Source organism: Equus caballus, chromosome 11, assembly GCF_041296265.1.
Source record: "Equus caballus isolate H_3958 breed thoroughbred chromosome 11, TB-T2T, whole genome shotgun sequence".
In the NCBI taxonomy this organism is placed as follows: Eukaryota; Metazoa; Chordata; class Mammalia; order Perissodactyla; family Equidae; genus Equus; species Equus caballus.
In genome coordinates this window covers 1045888-1062854 of record NC_091694.1, presented here as the reverse complement: position 1 = coordinate 1062854, position 16967 = coordinate 1045888, and the positions used below count along the sequence as shown (strand labels likewise).

The following is a 16967-nucleotide window of genomic DNA, read 5'->3' as shown; positions in this document are numbered from 1 at the left end:
TGAGTCAGATAATTCTCGGAGAGTTTCTTCATTTCTTTTTAGTCTTAGTTCTCTCTCCTCCTCTGTCTGCAGCATTTCTATATTCCTATCTTACACATTGCTCATCCTGTTCTCCATATTATCAACCTTACTGTTCAGAGAGTCCAGATTTTTCTTAATCTCCTCCATTGTGTTCTTCATCTCCAGCATTTCTGGTTGGTCCCTCTTTATAGTATCAAGCTCTTTTGTGACACAGCTCCTGAATTCGTTGAGTTGTCCATGTGTATTCTCTTTTAACTCATTGAGTTTTTTAATAATGGCTGTTTTGAATTGATTGTCATTTAGGTTATAGATTTCATTGTCTTTGGGATTGTTTTCTGGGTACTTGTCACTTTCCTTCTGTTCTGGAGATTTAATATATGTTTTCATACTGCTTGATGGCGTGGATTTGTGCCTCTGCATAGAGATAGAGTTTAGTTACTGCTTCCACTTGCTTCTACTGGTGTGTGGGGGGAAGCAGCTGTTTAATCTGCACCAACCAGGAACTCTGCCAGCTGTTGCTGACTGGACCTGGGCCCCTCCTCATAGTCACAGCGGTCCTGTGGGGTCTCTCATCAGGTATGTGGACAATCGCAAGGGGGCCTCAGGCTGCTGGTGCCTACTGTTGCAGATCACCTAGACACACTCCCTCCTTAGGGTCTGCAGTGGTGTTACGGGCTTTCCCAGCAGCCAGGAGCAGGATCACCTAGATTCGCAGCTCTGTCACTGTCAGGGCCCGCAAGACCTCACTTGTCCACTACAGGCCACAGCAGAGCTATGGGCATCTACTGCAGTCTGTGCTTAGCTCACCCAGCTGTGCTACTTCTGCCCCAGGGCCTTCCCGCCTTGTGACTGCTGGTCGGGGCCTCTCCACTAGTGCTGCACAGAGGCTTTCGCCGTGGCTGCTGTGGGACCGTGGATTTTCCCCCTAGACCGCAGAGCAGGCTTGCTGGGGCTCCAACCTGCTGCTGCCCACTCACACAGGCTCACTGGGTGTCCCTTGCCCCCTCTGGGCCCCAGCAGGAGACCGTGAATCAGAGGCAGCTGCCAGGCTGCTGCACCACCTGGGATCCTCCTGTCCCGGAGCCTCCCAGTGTTCTGAGTGCTGGACAGAGCCTCTCCGCTGAAGCCAAGTGGAGGCTTTGCCAGCTGCTGCTGTGGGACTGTGGATTTTCCCCCTGGGCCAGGGAGCTGGGCTGCTGGAGCTCCACCCAGCCCCCGGTCACTCTCACAGGATCACTGGCATCCCTTGCCCCCTCTGGGATGCTGCCAGAGTCCGTGAGACAGCTGGCAGGCTGCCACGCCACCCGGCATCCTCCTGTCCCAGAGCCTCCCAGTGTTCTGAATGCTAGGCAGGATCTCTCCACTAACACCGAGTAGAGGCTTTGCCAGTGGCTGCTGTGCGACTGTGGATTTTCCCCCCGGGCTTAGGGGCAATCGTGGGGGGCTTAGGTAGGGCTGTAGTCACCTGTTTCCACCATCGCTCCGCCGGTACATGCACAAGCCCACTCTTGGTGTGTTGCAATGCTATGAGCGTGCCCGCTGGAAGAAAGCCACTTGCAGGTACTAGTCTGTCCGGGGGTCGGGGGTCGGGGATTGGAGAGTTTTCACCTATCGCCACCTCCTCCCGGGGGGAAGTCTGTCCACCTTCAGATGTATAGCAGCACGGGTCTCTCAGGCATTGAGATGCTATATGGATATCCTTTGTTGACCAATGAATGTCCAATTAGTTGTAGATTTGAAGGGGGAGAGACAAAGAAGACTACTCACTCCGCCATGTTGGTGACGTCTCCTGAACTTGGTTTTTTAAAAATGAAAAGTGTCAGAAATAAGTACTGAGACAAGTTAAAACTGTTGTTTTCATTTTAAGTTTTTAATTGAAGGGCAGTTGTCCACTCAAAGGAGAACATAAACAATGCACGTGTGACTATATATGCAGTCACATGTCTCTTGACAACGGGGACGTGTTCTGAGAACTGTGTGTCGGGCAATCTAGTCGTTGTGCAAACAGCAGAGTGTTCTTACACCAACCTTGGTGGTGTAGCCTCTACACACCCAGGCTCTACAGTACTAATCTATGGGACCACTGCCATCTACGGGGCCCATCGTTGACCGGAACATCAACATGTGGCACATGACTATAAGCATAGAAGTAAAATGTGTGACAGCAGGTAGCAAAAAGGAGGAAGAAGGAGAAAAATGAGGTTGTAAGGATGTTATATTATATGTGAAGAGGTAAATATTAAAGGCAGACTGTGCATACTGCAAATCTCAGAACCACCACTAAAGAAAGAAAACAACAAGGTTTACATTAGACACAGCAAAGAGAAAGTAGAATCCTAAAAAATACTCAAATCACTTTTTAAAAGGCATAAAAAATAAGAAACAAAGAACATGAGGAAAATAGAAAACAAACAGGAAGTTGGAGATTGAAATGCAGACACAGCAATAATAGCATTAAATTATCTAAGCGCTCCGATGAACAGACACAGATTGTCACGTGGGATTAAAACAACAGGACTCAGCCAGATGCTATGGATAAGAAATGCACCTTACGCAAAGCACAGGTCTGAGTAAAAGGGCAGAAAGATGAGCCATGCGGACTCTGAGCAGGAATAGGCTGGGACAAAGCAGACTCAGGGACAAGGAATGGTACTGGAGCAGAGAGAGCTGGTGCTTCACCAAGACATCGTAACAATCCTAAATGCAGACACACTTCATAGAAGACTCCACCATATGGGAACTGAAAGACAGCTCACCTACAACGATGGGTGGGGAGTTCAATAACTCTCAGCAACAGGCAGAACAGGCAGACAGAAAATCAGGGAGGACAGAGAAGGCGAGAACACACCTGTCAACCAAGCTGGCCTCACTGACATGTAGAGAGCCCTGAGCCCAACAGTAGAACATGCTTTCTTCTCAAGTCCGTATCAGACAGTCACAAGATGAGACCAATTCTAAAGCCACAAAACAAGCAAGTACAGAAGAATTACAGGTTCTCTGCCCACAACAGAATTAAATCAGAAAGCAGTGGGGTGACATCAGTGTCATGGCGGAGGGAGCTTGCCCGGGACTCTCTCCCCTCCAACATACAACAAAAAGGAGCAACCATATTCCAACAGAAAACATCCTAATAGCATAGGAATCCTCAGAGAGTCATGGCGGCCACACAACGGAGAGTGGAGAGGCTGGGGCCCCCCTTGGAGGAACTGGACCAGGGTAAGAGAGAACTTTGCTCCCTCCCCTAAAGACTGAGATCACTGCTGCAGGAGGCTCCATGAGGGAAGGAGTGGGGGAGAGGTTGCGCATCCAGGGGATCACCCAGGATTCCCTAGGGCCCTTGCAGCCTAGAGGGAAGCTAATGGAGCAAAAGCTTTCATGCTGGGTGATCTCATCAAGCCAAGACCCCAGGAGACCAGATAGCAAGAGCTGATTGGGAAGCCAGGGACTCCATGCAGGAGAAAGCACCCCCACCCCCGCAACCTGCACTGCCCGGTGCCAGCCTTGCCATCACAGCTGAAGGCAGAGGGCTCAGAATATGCAGCTCTTGACCCCCATCCAGTGGCAACAGGCTGTAACTGCAACCGAATAATATCACAATGGGAAACACCTGTTCTTCCAGCATCAGACAATTCATCAAATCTCCAGATCAGAGGGAAAACAACAAATACACAGAATTCAGTCCTGAGTACTCAGAAATAAGTAAACTAAACAACAATGAATTCAAAATAGCTATCGTCAAAAAACTCAATGAGGTAAAAGAGAATATAGAGAAACAATTCAATGAGTTCAGGAGCTACTTCACAAAAGAGATTGAAACTATGAAGAAGAATCAACCAGAAATATTAGAGATGAAAGACACAATGGAAGAGATAAAACAAAATACGGATTCCCTGAAGGCTCGTGTGGACACCACAGAGGAGCGAATCAGCAGAATCGAAGACAGACATGTTCAAATGCTCCAGACAGAGGAGGAGAGAGAACTCAGACCAAAAAGAAGTGAAGAAAGTCTCTGAGAAATAGGTGACTGAATTAGGAAATGCAACATAAGAATTACAGGTATTCAAGAAGGTGAAGAGACGGAGAATGGAGCAGAAAGCATGCTCAAAGAAATAACAGCAGACAACTTCCCAAATCTAGGGAATGAGAAGGAAATGTGTGTGGAGGAAGCTCTAAGATCTCCTGGATTTCTCAATGTAAAAAGACCTACTGCAAGGCATATAGTAGTGAAACTGGCAAAAATGAACGGCAAAGAAAGAATACTCAGGGCAGCAAGGCAGAAGAAAATAAACTATAAAGGAACCCCTATCAGACTTTCAGCAGATTTCTCTGCAGAAACTTTACAAGCTAGGAGAGAATGGAATGACATATTCAAAACTTTAAAAGATAAAAACCTTCAGACAAGAATACTCTATCCAGCAAAAATATCCTTCAGATATTAGGAAGAAATTAAATCTTTCCCAGACACATAAAAGCTAAGGGACTTCATAGCCACAAGACTCCCCCACAAGAAATCCACAAGAAGGCCCTCATACCTGAAAAAAAAAGGGGAGAAAGGGGTCACAAAATACAGAGTAAGGAGACAAATAGATATACAGAATCAGAATAGGATAGCAAATATTCAACTATAGCATTAGGCTAAAAGGAAGGAAAACACCAAAAACAAAGACAATCTTGTCACTTTAACCACAAACTCACAACACAAGTTAGAATAAGATATGAGAATAATAACTTAGAAGGGGAGGAGGAAAGGGACTGAATCGGTTTAGACTAAGTAAATAAGAGGCCATCAGAAAAGGGACTGTTACACACAAGATCCTGAATACAAACTTCAGGGCAGCCACTAAACTAAAAAGCAGAACAGAGACACAAAAAATAAATAAGGAAAAAACTAAGAAACACAGCATAAAAAAATGCACAATTCAATGGGAAGAACAAAACACACAGCACAAGAAACAAAGGAAACACAGAAAAACGAGAAAATGAGTGATATAATGACAGCATTAAGCCCTCATACACCAATAATGACCCTCAATGTAAACGGACTGAATTCTCCAACAAAAAGACACAGAGTGGCAAGATGGATTCACAAACAAAATCCAACAATTTGTTGCCTCCAAGAAACACATCTCAGCTCCAATGACAAACACAGGCTCAGAGTGAAGGGGTAGAAGACAATACTCCCAGTTAATGGCAAATAAGAGAAAGCAGGTGTCACAATACTTATATCACACAAAGTGGACTTCAAGATAAGGCAGGTAAAGAGAGACAAAGAAGGGCAATATATAATGATCAAAGGGACACTCCATCAAGAAGAAATAATGCTCATAAATATCTATGCACCCAACACAGGAGCACCAAGATTCATAAAGCAACTATTAACAAACCTGAAAGAAGATATTAAAAATAACACAATAATAGTAGGGGACCTCAACACCCCATTCACATAATTGGACAGATCATCCAGACAGAAAATCAACAAGGAAACAGTGGAATTAAAAGAAAAGCCAAAACAGTTAGACTTAACAGACATATATAGAACACTCCATCCAAAAACAGCAGAATACACATTCTTCTCAAGTGCGCACGGAACATTCTCAAGGATAGACTATATGTTGGGAAACAAGGCAAGCCTCTATAAATTTTAAAAAATTGAAATAATAATAAGCATCTTCTCCGATCATAATGCTATAAAGCTAGAAATTAATTACAATAAAAAAGCTGAGAAAGGGACAAAGATGTGGAGACTAAACAATATGCTATTGAACAAGCAATGGATCATTGAAGAAATTAAAGAAGAAATCAAAAAATATCTGGAGACAAATGAAAATGATAACATGCCATACCAACTCATATGGGATACAGCAAAAGCTGTACTAACAGGGAAATTCATCACAATACAATCACACCTTAACAAACAAGAAGAATCCCAAATAAACAGTCTCAAATGACACCTAACTGAATTAGAAAAAGAAGAACAAACAAAGCCCAAAGTCAGCAGATGGAGAGAAACAATAAAAGTCAGAGCAGAAATAAATGCTATTGAAACAAAAAACGCAGTAGAAAGGATCAATGAAACAAAGAGCTGGTTCTTCGAGAAGATAAATAAAACTGACAAACCCCTAGCCAGACTTACAAAGAAAAAAAGAGAGAAAGCTCAAATAAACAAAATCATAAATGAAAGAGGAAAAATAACAACAGACTCCACAGAAATACAACGTATTATAAGAGAATACTACGAAAAACTATACGCCAACAAAACGGACAATCTAGAGGAAACAGATGAATTCTTAGACTCTTACAACCTCCCAAAGCTCACTCAAGAAGAAGCAGACAATCTGAACAGAACAATCACAAGGAAAGAGATTGAAAGAGCAATCAAAAGCATCCCAAAGAATAAAACCCAGGACCAGAGGGCTTTCCTGGGAAATTCTACCAAACTTTCAGAGAGGACTTAATACCTATCCTTTTCAAGCTATTCCAAAAAATTAGGGAAGATGGAACACTTCCTAACACTTTCTACAAGGCCAACATCACTCTGATACCAAAGCCTGACAAGGACAGCACAAAAAAGGAGAACTACAGGCCAATATCGCTGATGGACATAGATGCAAAAATCCTCAACAAAATTTTGGCAATCGGAATTCAGCAATACATCAAAAGAATCATACATCATGATCAAGTGGGATTCATACCAGGGACACAGGGATGGTTCAACATCTGCAAATCAATCAATGTGATCTACCACATCAATAAATTGAGGAATAAAAACCACATGATCATCTCAATAGATGCAGAGAAAGCATTTGACAAGATCCAACAGCCATTTATGATAAAAACTCTTAACAAAATGGGGATAGAAGGAAATTACCCCAACATAATAAAGGCCAGATATGACAAACCCATTGCCAACATCATACTCAATGGGCAAAAACTGAGTGCCATCCCCCTGAGAACAGAAACGAGGCAAGGATGCCCACTATCACCACTCTTATTCAACATATACTGGAGGTTTTGGCCAGAGCAATCAGGCAAGAGAAAGGAATAAAAGGAATCCAAACAGGGAGTGAAGAAGTGAAACTCTTGCTGTTTGCAGACAACATGATCTTATATATAGAAAACTCCAAACAATCCATTGGAAAACTATTAGAAATAATCAACAACTACAGCAAAGTTGCAGGGTATAAAATCAACTTGCATAAATCAGTAGCATTTCCATACTCTGATAACGAACTAACAGAAAAAGAACTCAAGGACACAATACCATTCACAATTGCAACAGAATAAAATACCTTGGGGTAAATTTAACCAAGGAAGCAAAAGACCTATACAACGAAAACTACAAGACTTTCCTGAAAGAAATTGCTGATGACATAAAGAGACGGAAAGACATTCCGTGCACATGGATTGGAAGAATAAACATAGTTAAAATGTCCATACTACCTAAAGCAATCTACAGATTCAAAGCAATCTCAATCAGAATCCCAATGACATTCTTTACAGAAACTGAACAAAGAATCCTAAAATTCATATGAGGCAACAAAAGACCCCGAATTGCTACAGCAATCCTGAGAAAGAAGAGCAAAGCCGGAGGCATCATAATCCCTGACTTCGAAACTACTACAGTAATCAAAACAGCATGGTACTGGTACAAAACCAGGTGCACAGATCAATGGAACAGAATTGAAAGCCCAGAAATAAAACCACACATTTATGGACAGCTAATCTTCGACAAAGGAGTTGAGGGCCTACAATGGAGAAAAGAAAGTCTCTTCAACAAATGGTGTTGGGAAAACTGGACAGCCACACCGAAAAGAATGAAAATTGACCATTCTTTTTCACCATTCACAAAAATAAACTCAAAATGGATCAAAGACCTAAAGGTAAGACCTGAAACCATAACGCTTCTAGAAGAAAATATAGGCAGTACACTCTTTGACATCAGTATTAAAAGGATCCTTTCAGACACCACGTCTTCTCAGACAAGGGAAATAACAGAAAGAATAAACAAATGGGACTTCATCAGGCTAAAGAGCTTCTTCAAGGCAAGGGAAAACAGGATTGAAACAAAAAAACAACCCACCAATTGGGAAAAAATATTTGCAAGTCATATATCTGAGAAAGGTTAATTTCTATAATATATAAAGCACTCACACAACTCAACACCAAAAAATGAAACAACCTGATCAAAAAATGGGCAGGGGACCTCAACAGATGGAGATTCCTCAAAAAATTAAAAATAGAAATACCTTATGACCCAGTCATCCCACTACTGGTTATCTATCCAAAGCACTTGAAATCAGCAATTCCAAAAGTCTCATGCACCCCTATGTTCATTGCAGCATTATTTACAATAGCCAAGCAACCTAAGTGCCCATCAACTGATGATTGGATAAAGAAGATATGGTATATATATACAATGGAATACTACTCAGCCATAAAAACGACAAAATCGTCCCATTCACAACAACATGGATGGACCTTGAGGGTATTATGTTAAGTGAAATAAGCCAGACAGAGGAAGACAACCTCTGTATCACTCCACTCATATGATGAAGTTAAACATGCAGACAAAGAGAACAGATTAGTTGGTTACCAGGAGAAAGGAGGGGTGGGGGGTGAACACAAAGGGTGAAGTGGTGCACATACAACACGACTGACAAACAAGAATGTACAACTGAAATTTCACAAGGTTGTAAACTATCATAATCTCAATAAAAAGTTAAAAAAAAAATTAGAAAGCAGTAACAAAATTATACCTGGAAATCTCAAAATAATAGAAAATGAAGTTACATATTTCTAAATAACCTATGGATCAAAGAAGAAATCACCAGGGATATTAGAAGATAATTTAAACTGAGTAATATGAAAATTTGTGGGGCACAGCTAAGCAAGTGTTTGAAAGGGAATTTATAGCATGAAATGCTTACATTTCTTAGAAAACAGGAATGGCACAGAATTAAGAATCTAAGATCCCACCGTTAGAATCTATTGAAAGAACATCAAATTAAAGCCAAAGGAAATAGAAAAAAGAAAATAATGAGGATAACAGTAGATGTCAACAAACTGAGAACAGAAAAACAATCAAGAAAAATCCATGAGACCAAAAGCTGGTTCTCTGAAAAGACCTGCAAACTGATAAACCTCTAACTAGACCAAAACTGACATGGGAAAAATAGAAAATTTGAAGTAAATATTCAAATAAATATCCAAGAGCCAGCTATAAAAGCGTATATACTGTAGGATTCCACTCAGATGAAATTCTAGATCAGGCCAAACTCACCCCCAGTGACAGAAAGTAGCTAAGTGGGTGCCGGGCTGGGTCAGAGACTGCAGAGGGGGCGAGGGCAACTGGTGATGGAAGGTTTACACCCCACGGCAGAGGTGGCTACACAGCCAGGCATACGGCACATACTGCTAAATGGGGGCATTCTATTGTATTTACATTATTCCTCAAGAAAGCTAGTGGAATATTATCTTCACTCAAGAGTTCATTCCAACTGCTAATAAAAGACACGAAAACACTAACCATCAGACAAACAGCATCGAGAGGTGATTCTTAACAGACTCAAAGAGCACAACCCTCTCACAGCCCTGTTCCAGACTGACACCACCCTCCAACCAAAAGGCCTTCTCCACCCGCCCTCCCTCGCCCTTTCTTCCTACTCTTCTTCACTCTCTCTCTCTTCTTGCGACCACACCAGACGTTCTAGCTCTGTTTCCTGGTTCTTGTCTTTCTCCCCCAACAGGATGCCAGGCCAGGGGCTTGATTCTGTTCCGTTTTACATCCTTAGCACCTGGGATGGCACCTGCCCCTAGAAAGCACTCAGTCAAAACATCTGCCTTGGGGACAGTCACCTTCCGATGTCCTGCTGGCATCTGGCTAGCTGTGCCTGGAGTGTCCCCTCTTCTCCCTGCAGCGACTGAGCCTGAAGGTCTTTGGCGATCATCTCCTTGGAGAGTTGAGCGATCTGGGCATCCCAGCCAGATTTCAGAGCTGCCGTGTCTTCCCGGAGTCTGAGCAAAGAAGGGAAGCTACGTGAATGTGGGTGTGGTTCTCCCTTGATCCCTCAAGCTCTCTTTCACGCGGCGTCCCCAACAAATACACACACTCAAACACATGTGCACGGACCTCAAAGGAAACACTACAGGTCAGCGTCTCTCCCACGCTCCTGTCTCCACATCAGGGTGGAGACATCCTTGCCTAGATTGGGAAATGGTCCAACTCAAGAAGAAATATCCACCTAGCCATTCCACCAAGCCAGGTATCGACTGACACCTACAACGTGCAAGCCCGAGCCAGGTGAGCAGGGGGAAAGGTGAGCCATGGCAGGTCCCGCACAGCCTCCAGTCTTGAGGTGGTGCCGTCTGACTCCCCTCTGCCCCTGTCGCCACGCCTCTGCAGCACCTCGACATGCAGACATTCAGTACACGTTTTCAAATTAAATAGTAAAATGAGGTTCTACAGAAACCGTAAATTCCCCAGAAGATTCTCCAAAACTTGGACTAATTTCCCAAGAAGAAAACCCTTGGAGAGGACACCTAGAAATATTAACTATAGAAGCTACAGCACCAACCATGTGAAAGGCCACTGGGTGTTCAGCCTGTTTGCAGCCCTGGCCCAGGTCCCTCCCAAGCTGCTCACAGTGTGCTGTGGGGTGGACCACAGTGGTCACCTACAGGCTGATGACCAGAGCCACAGGCCCGCGGACCAACCATGGTGTGCCATACAGACACTGGACAAGCCGAGGGAAGGCAAATGGCCTCCAGCTGACAGGGCCTTGGATCAAAAGCCCGATCGGCTGCCCTGGGCATCAGACAAACCCTCACTCAGACGTGGGCAAAGACAGGAAGCAGAAGGGAGCGACTGCCCTGACAGGAAAGCTCTTTAAACGTTTCAGCTTAAACGGCCGGCCCCAACATCAAGGTGGCTGCGTTGGTGAAAATGCCTTTGGCAAAGGGTCAGTGGACTCCACAGGGACAAGGTGGCTGTGTCGGCTCTTCCTGCCCCCACCCTCACCCCAGCTTCCCTCAGGTCCGAGTCCCTGCCTGAGAACCCGTGTGCTCTCTACCCTCCTGGGCGCCCTCGAGCCCTGCCTGCCCCGGCACAGACATGTGAGGACAGGGTGAAGACACCTGCTCTGCTCATTGGCAGACCCTGCTGTGGTGGGCAGGGGCTGGCTCTGGGTCCCACAGCCTCAGTCCCGGCCGAGCCAGGGTTATCATCACTCAGAGCAAAAAGATTTTTCTGTTCAGAAAGGACTGCAGCGAAACCAACTGGGGAAAACGCTTTACACACTGAGGTTGGGATGAACAGGGGGAATTACTCCGCGCAGTGGACACAGTGCCACACACCCCTCAGAGGAAGGCAATACTGCTCAGGAACACATGCCAACTCTTCTGGCTCCACTGCCGACCTAGGAAACGCGCCCGCTTTGAACCTGCCTGGAAACAGCACCTCGGAGTCTGGAGTCACAGACCTTCTCCAAGGAGGAAGAAAGTCTGTCAAGCAGAGAATTTCCCACATTCATCTTTGCCATGAAGAAAACGTCACTTTCTTCGTATAATCTAAACAAATGACTTCTAGTCCCATCTGTCCAAACTCATACTGACCTCCCACCTAAAACAAAGGGCTCAGTCTGTGCCCGAAGGGCTGCAAAGAGTTGGAAACGTCAGAGCACACCCAGGGAAGACCGAACACTGGGGCTGGTGGCAGAGCTTGGGGGCTGGAGCTGCTCCACCGGCCTCTGGCCTCCACCCAGCACCCTCTCTGGGGCGGCAGCCCCGCTCCAGTCCCAGAGGCTATGGTGAGAAAGCAGCAGGGGGAGCGCAGGAACCCTCACAGAGCGGCCCCTCCCCCTCGTGGGCCGATCAGGCGCTGCATCCCAGTGGGCCTGGCCAGCGAGGGGGGCAGTACGGGACGCGCAGGAGCGGGCCCTCAGCCTGGCCACACCACACCAGCCACTCGGTCCTGAAGCCTCCAGCACCCGTGTCTGACGTTACGCGGGAAAGGAAAGGATCTCCTCTGGCTCCACGTGCTCATGCGCATGTTGCTGAGAAGACAAAGGGACACAAACTAGCTGGGGCCCTGATCGGGATCTCAAAAAGACAACCTCCCTCTCTGCCCATTTGTCAGCAACTCTGTTCTAAGGGCCAAGGGACAACAGCCAGCAGGTCACCTGTAACTGGAGCTTTTCTGATGTTCCAGGTGGGAAAGGGGAGCAGCTGGCGGCCCTGGCAAGTCGATTGCCCAGGCCTCCAACAATGTCCAGTGGGACTTTGAGCTTCCTGTTGCACTCCCTGACGTTGTTCCTACACAATTCCACGTGTGTGCTGGGCCTCTTCAGCTACAAGAGAAGTTGCTGGAACTCAAGAACCATACTGTTCTCTCGTCTCAGTCTCCAGCGAATCCCCACGAAGCCATGTGCTTACAGCAAGGGCTTTACACATGTTCACACGTGTGCTCCTGGTTCCTGCTCCCATTTGCCAACACCAACCAGCACAACCAGGTCAGCGCTCCGAGAGCATGCGAATTTGACCTTACCAATCCTGAACCCCCGCAGGCAAGCGTTCACATCTGCTCTGTCCAACACAGGGCCAGGGGCCACCCATGCCTCCTGAGCATGTGGCCAGTCTGAACTGAGATGTGGCTCCAAAACTTAGCACCAAAAAAATGCAAAATACCTCAGCAATAATTTTGTTCAGGAAAATTTAATGATCCTTCTTTATTAATAATTTTATATTGATTACTTTTGTTAAAGATATGCAACATTATAACATTTTAAATATGGTGGGCTAAATAACTATGTTACTGAAGTTAATTTCACCAATTTCTTTTGTGTCTTAACTGTGGGCACTGGAAAGTTAAAATGGCTGTGTGGCCCCATCACACTCCCATGTTATAGGTTATACGGCTGCACAAGGCACTTGCCGTCCTCACGAAGCTGCCTCGGGGTCCTCATTTCTCTATCAGAGCATTCATCAACTAACGTTCTCTGCAAGATCACCACAAACAGGACCAACGAGACAGCAAGCTCCAGATACAAGTGTTTCTTGCTGATTTTAAGCAGAGTATGTCTCAGAACGCAAAGATTGTGACAGAAAATGAGGCTCCCTCCTGGCAACTCGCGGCCCCAGGCAGCAGCAGGCCCGACTGGCACGGACGCTGCTCATCACAGCCTGCTGGGTCGGTCACACCGAGGAGCAGGAAGAAACTGAGGAGGGACACGCGGAGAGGCGAGGGCAGGCGGAATGAGGCCCGCCCCGCGGCTTCCGTGCGAGGAAGCTCTGGAGATCCGAACACTGGCCTGAGCCCTGGCCTGTGAGAAGGGCCCAGAGAGCCCTCCCAGCAGGGAGGAACACGCAGGAACACATGCCCGTCAGACTTGGTCACTTCAGCTTCTCCAACTGCGGCTGCTTTCATGTAATAGATCAAACGATAAAATAACATGCCAAATCTGAGGAAACTCTCCTGAATCAGCCTTTACTTCCTAGTATTTTACAGTTGTGAGAGCCATTATCTCCCAAATAGGAATATAACTGGGCAGAGAATTCTCTATAAAAAAGAGACAGAAATATTCCCCAAAGGGGAAAAGCCACTTGCTAAGCATGCTAAACACTGTCAAATGATTCTAATTGTCTTCATTGTCTTCAGTGAACACGCTTCTCTAAGGATCACTCCCTTCCTGGCAGCCAGGAGACAGCAGTTCAGTTACAATTACAATTACAAGTACAATGAGTCTACACGTATGCATTTCTCCTAGACAGAGACACAGTGGCACAGGGCTGCTTACCTGTCCTGGCCCAGCCTAGATGCCGGAAAGAAGACTAGGAATAAAAAGAAACCAGTGAATGGGAAAATTGGAACCCTTGTGCAAAATGGTGCGCCCGCTGTGGAAAACAGTCTGGCAGTTCCTCGGAAAGTTAAACACAGAATTACCATGTGATCTAGCAATTCCACTTCTGGGTATATACCCAAAAGAACTGAAAAAAGAGACTTGAACAGATATTTGCACACCCCACCCCCAGTCACAGCAGCACTGTTCACAACAGCCAAAGGCAGAAACAACCCAAGTGTCCATCAACGGATGCTGGCTAAACAAAATGTGGTCTAGTTACACAATGGAATATTATTCTGCCTTAAAAAGGAAGGAAATTTTGACACGTGCTACAACATGGATGAACCTTGATGACACTATGGTTCATGGAATAATCCAGTCACAAAAGGACCAAATACTGTATGATTCCACTCACATGAAGGACCCAGAAGAGTCACATTCATGGAGACAGAAAGGAGAGCGGTGGGTGCCAGGGCCTGGGGGAGGGGGAGGGGAGGTGTTTCATGAGGACAGAGGGTCAGTTTGGGAAGATGGAAAGGCTTCTAGAGATGCATGGGTGATGGCTGCACAACAATGTGGACACGCTTAATGTCACTGAACTGCCCACTTGGAAATGGTTAAGAGGGTACATTTTACATTATGTTTACTTTACCACAAATAAATAAATGCCTGCATTCGTACATGCATACACACATACTAACGACATGATTTGAAAACAAGAAAAGGAAAGTAAAGACTGGCTAAGAAAAACGACGAGAGAGCTACCAGAAGTGATCCCCCATACCCCAGCACCCACATCCCTTCACCTGAAACAGAGGAAAGGAGCAGCCAGGCACTCCACCCACACGCTCACCTGTCAATGATGGCATCCTTCTCCTTCAAGGCGTCCGCCTGCCTCTGTTCGGCCCTGTGGAGCTGCAGTTCGAGGGTCTCGCAGTGGGCCTGCAGCTCCAGAGCCCTGGACTCCAGCACCCGCAGCTGCTCCACGTGGGCGTCCTTTACCGCTGCCAGCACCTCATCCCTTTCCCTGGCCAGACGGTCGAGCTCCTCGTGCCTGAAACACAGCGAGTCCCACAGCAGCTCATGCAGGGCCCCACTCTGGACCCCAGATCCCAGAACCTCTTTCGGCATTTCCCACACTTTCTGTGCTACAGGGGTGTGGTGCTCATGTCTCATCATGACCATGTGCTCCATTCTGCAAGGTAGGCGCTGTTTATTTATCTTCCTAGCATTCACTAGTTTACTCCTCACACGTAAACACTGACTGAGCAAGTCTTAGATGCCAGGCTCTGGGCCCATGAAGTAAGCAGCCCCCGCACCACCGGCCTGGGGTGGTCCAGGCGCGGCCACATTCTGCCACGACCTGCTCATGCGCCCACATGTCCACTCAACCTCAGTCTCACCATCTGGGGCTGAGAACACTGACGCTCACCCTCACGAGTGCTGGTCAGCGTGCCAGCCCTGGGAGGCACTCCCACGTGCTGGCCGCCAGCTGAGGGCACAACCCCTCTCTCCACTGCCAATGGGCACCAATCCAGCAGTCTGGAAAGCAGTTTCCAACTACACATCTGATTACAGTGGAAAGGCAGTAAACAGACCCATTTTCAAAAGTTTTTCTTCTCAATTTGTACATATTGCACAAACATCATGTCAACACAACAAAAGATATAAGAAAAACGACCCTGATGCACCACCATCACCCGTCTCCATTACATGGTGTCTTCTTGATCATCATGCATGCATTTTACATGTAGCCACAGTGACGCTGCTCCAGAAAAGAAATGGCAACTGAAGCGGATGGACGCTGCCCCTCTCGGGTTCCCCAGGGCCCACCTATCCGCAGGCCTGGGTTCCCCCAACTGAAGGCACTCCCCCACACCCACCTGGCCTCGCTTTCCCCACCCCATGAAGCCTGCCCTGGCCTTTCTCAAGCCCCCACTGCACCTGACAGCCTCACACATCTCAGTTGAGGGGGGTACTCTCTGATAGCTTTCTCAGGGTCTCTGCCCAGGGGCTGCCACCCTGCCTACATGCTGGGGGCCCCATGACACCCAGCAGTGCCCAGGACACAGACAACTCGCCATGTCCCTGCCAGGTACACATCCCCACTGAGGGATGACACATGCATTTCCACAGGAAGAGGTGGCTCTGGAGAACCCAGAGAGCATAGAGCCAGGAGGGTCGAAGGATTTGGCCACAGTCATTTAAAACGAAGGTGACCGTAACACCAAAGCAGCACTTGTTGCTGCCATCTAACACTGATAAACTGGTTAATAACACTTTTAAGTTTCAAAACACTAAAAAGCCTAAATATTAGAGAACATTCTGCACGGAGCACAATGGCGGATCCAAAGCAGTGAGTCTGCAGGCCAGGCGGGCCCCTGGTTGGTGGGACCCTCTGCCCTGGACCGTATACTCGCCGTCCTCGGCCAGGTCTCCCTCCCGTCCCAGGGGCCACTGACATCAGGAGCCAGAAATACTCACTTCCTCCTAAACATCTCCTCCTCTTTTTTCCTGGTCAGCTGCACAGAGCAAAGTTTACCCTCTAAGTCTTCAATCCTAAAAACAAATATTTGTGGAAAAAGCGGGTAAGGGACTACAGCAAAGCCAGCCTGACACAAATAAGCCAAGACAGGCAGAAACCTCCAGACTTAGAGTCCAAACTGCATGGCACATAGCTTCCACCACCCAAGAGAGACGGGGCAGGCTCCGCACCGGGCATCCCTCACTGCGGCAAGCTCCCTGAGCTCTTGGTCTCTGCACTGCAGCCTTCGCTCCAGCTCCGAGCTGGCCATCTCAGCACTCTGTAGAGACTCTGCAGCCTTTGCTCCAGCTTCTTTCAGAGCCACAAGCTCTTTGTTCAATAGTTTAACCTTTGAGAGAGCAAAAGAATTCAAAACGAGGATATAACTGGAACAAACTAGGGGTCAGAGGTGAGCATGACCCTTTCATCAGCACCGGGAGGGAAGAAAAATGAGAACTCAAGAAGCAATAACACAGAGAGAACGTCCTCACATTCTGCCACGGTGAACACTCCCAGGAGACCCTCGACCAGGAGACACGCTACCCACTCGACAGCCCGTGTGGAGCTGAGACTATCACTCTGACAGA

General features: G+C 46.7%; 1 protein-coding gene across 12 annotated transcripts in view; it reads right to left on the bottom strand.

Moving 5' to 3' along the window:
- Positions 1-16967, bottom strand: part of CCDC57 (coiled-coil domain containing 57) — a 120791-nt gene that overhangs the window by 86329 nt on the left and 17495 nt on the right. For 11 of the 12 annotated variants that reach the window (XR_011423111.1, XR_002811256.2, XM_070226783.1 and 8 more), the window contains exons 5-8: positions 16572-16729; positions 16341-16415; positions 14710-14910; positions 9877-10035 (exon numbers count right to left, since the gene is read on the bottom strand). Coding sequence is in view for 10 of the 12 variants with exons in the window: in XM_070226783.1 (XP_070082884.1) it covers positions 9877-10035; positions 14710-14910; positions 16341-16415; positions 16572-16729 (593 nt within the window). In the remaining 2 variants the exon portion in view is untranslated. The remainder of the gene's footprint in view (positions 1-9876; positions 10036-14709; positions 14911-16340; positions 16416-16571; positions 16730-16967) is intronic. The other variant, XM_070226786.1, reaches the window with a different exon arrangement.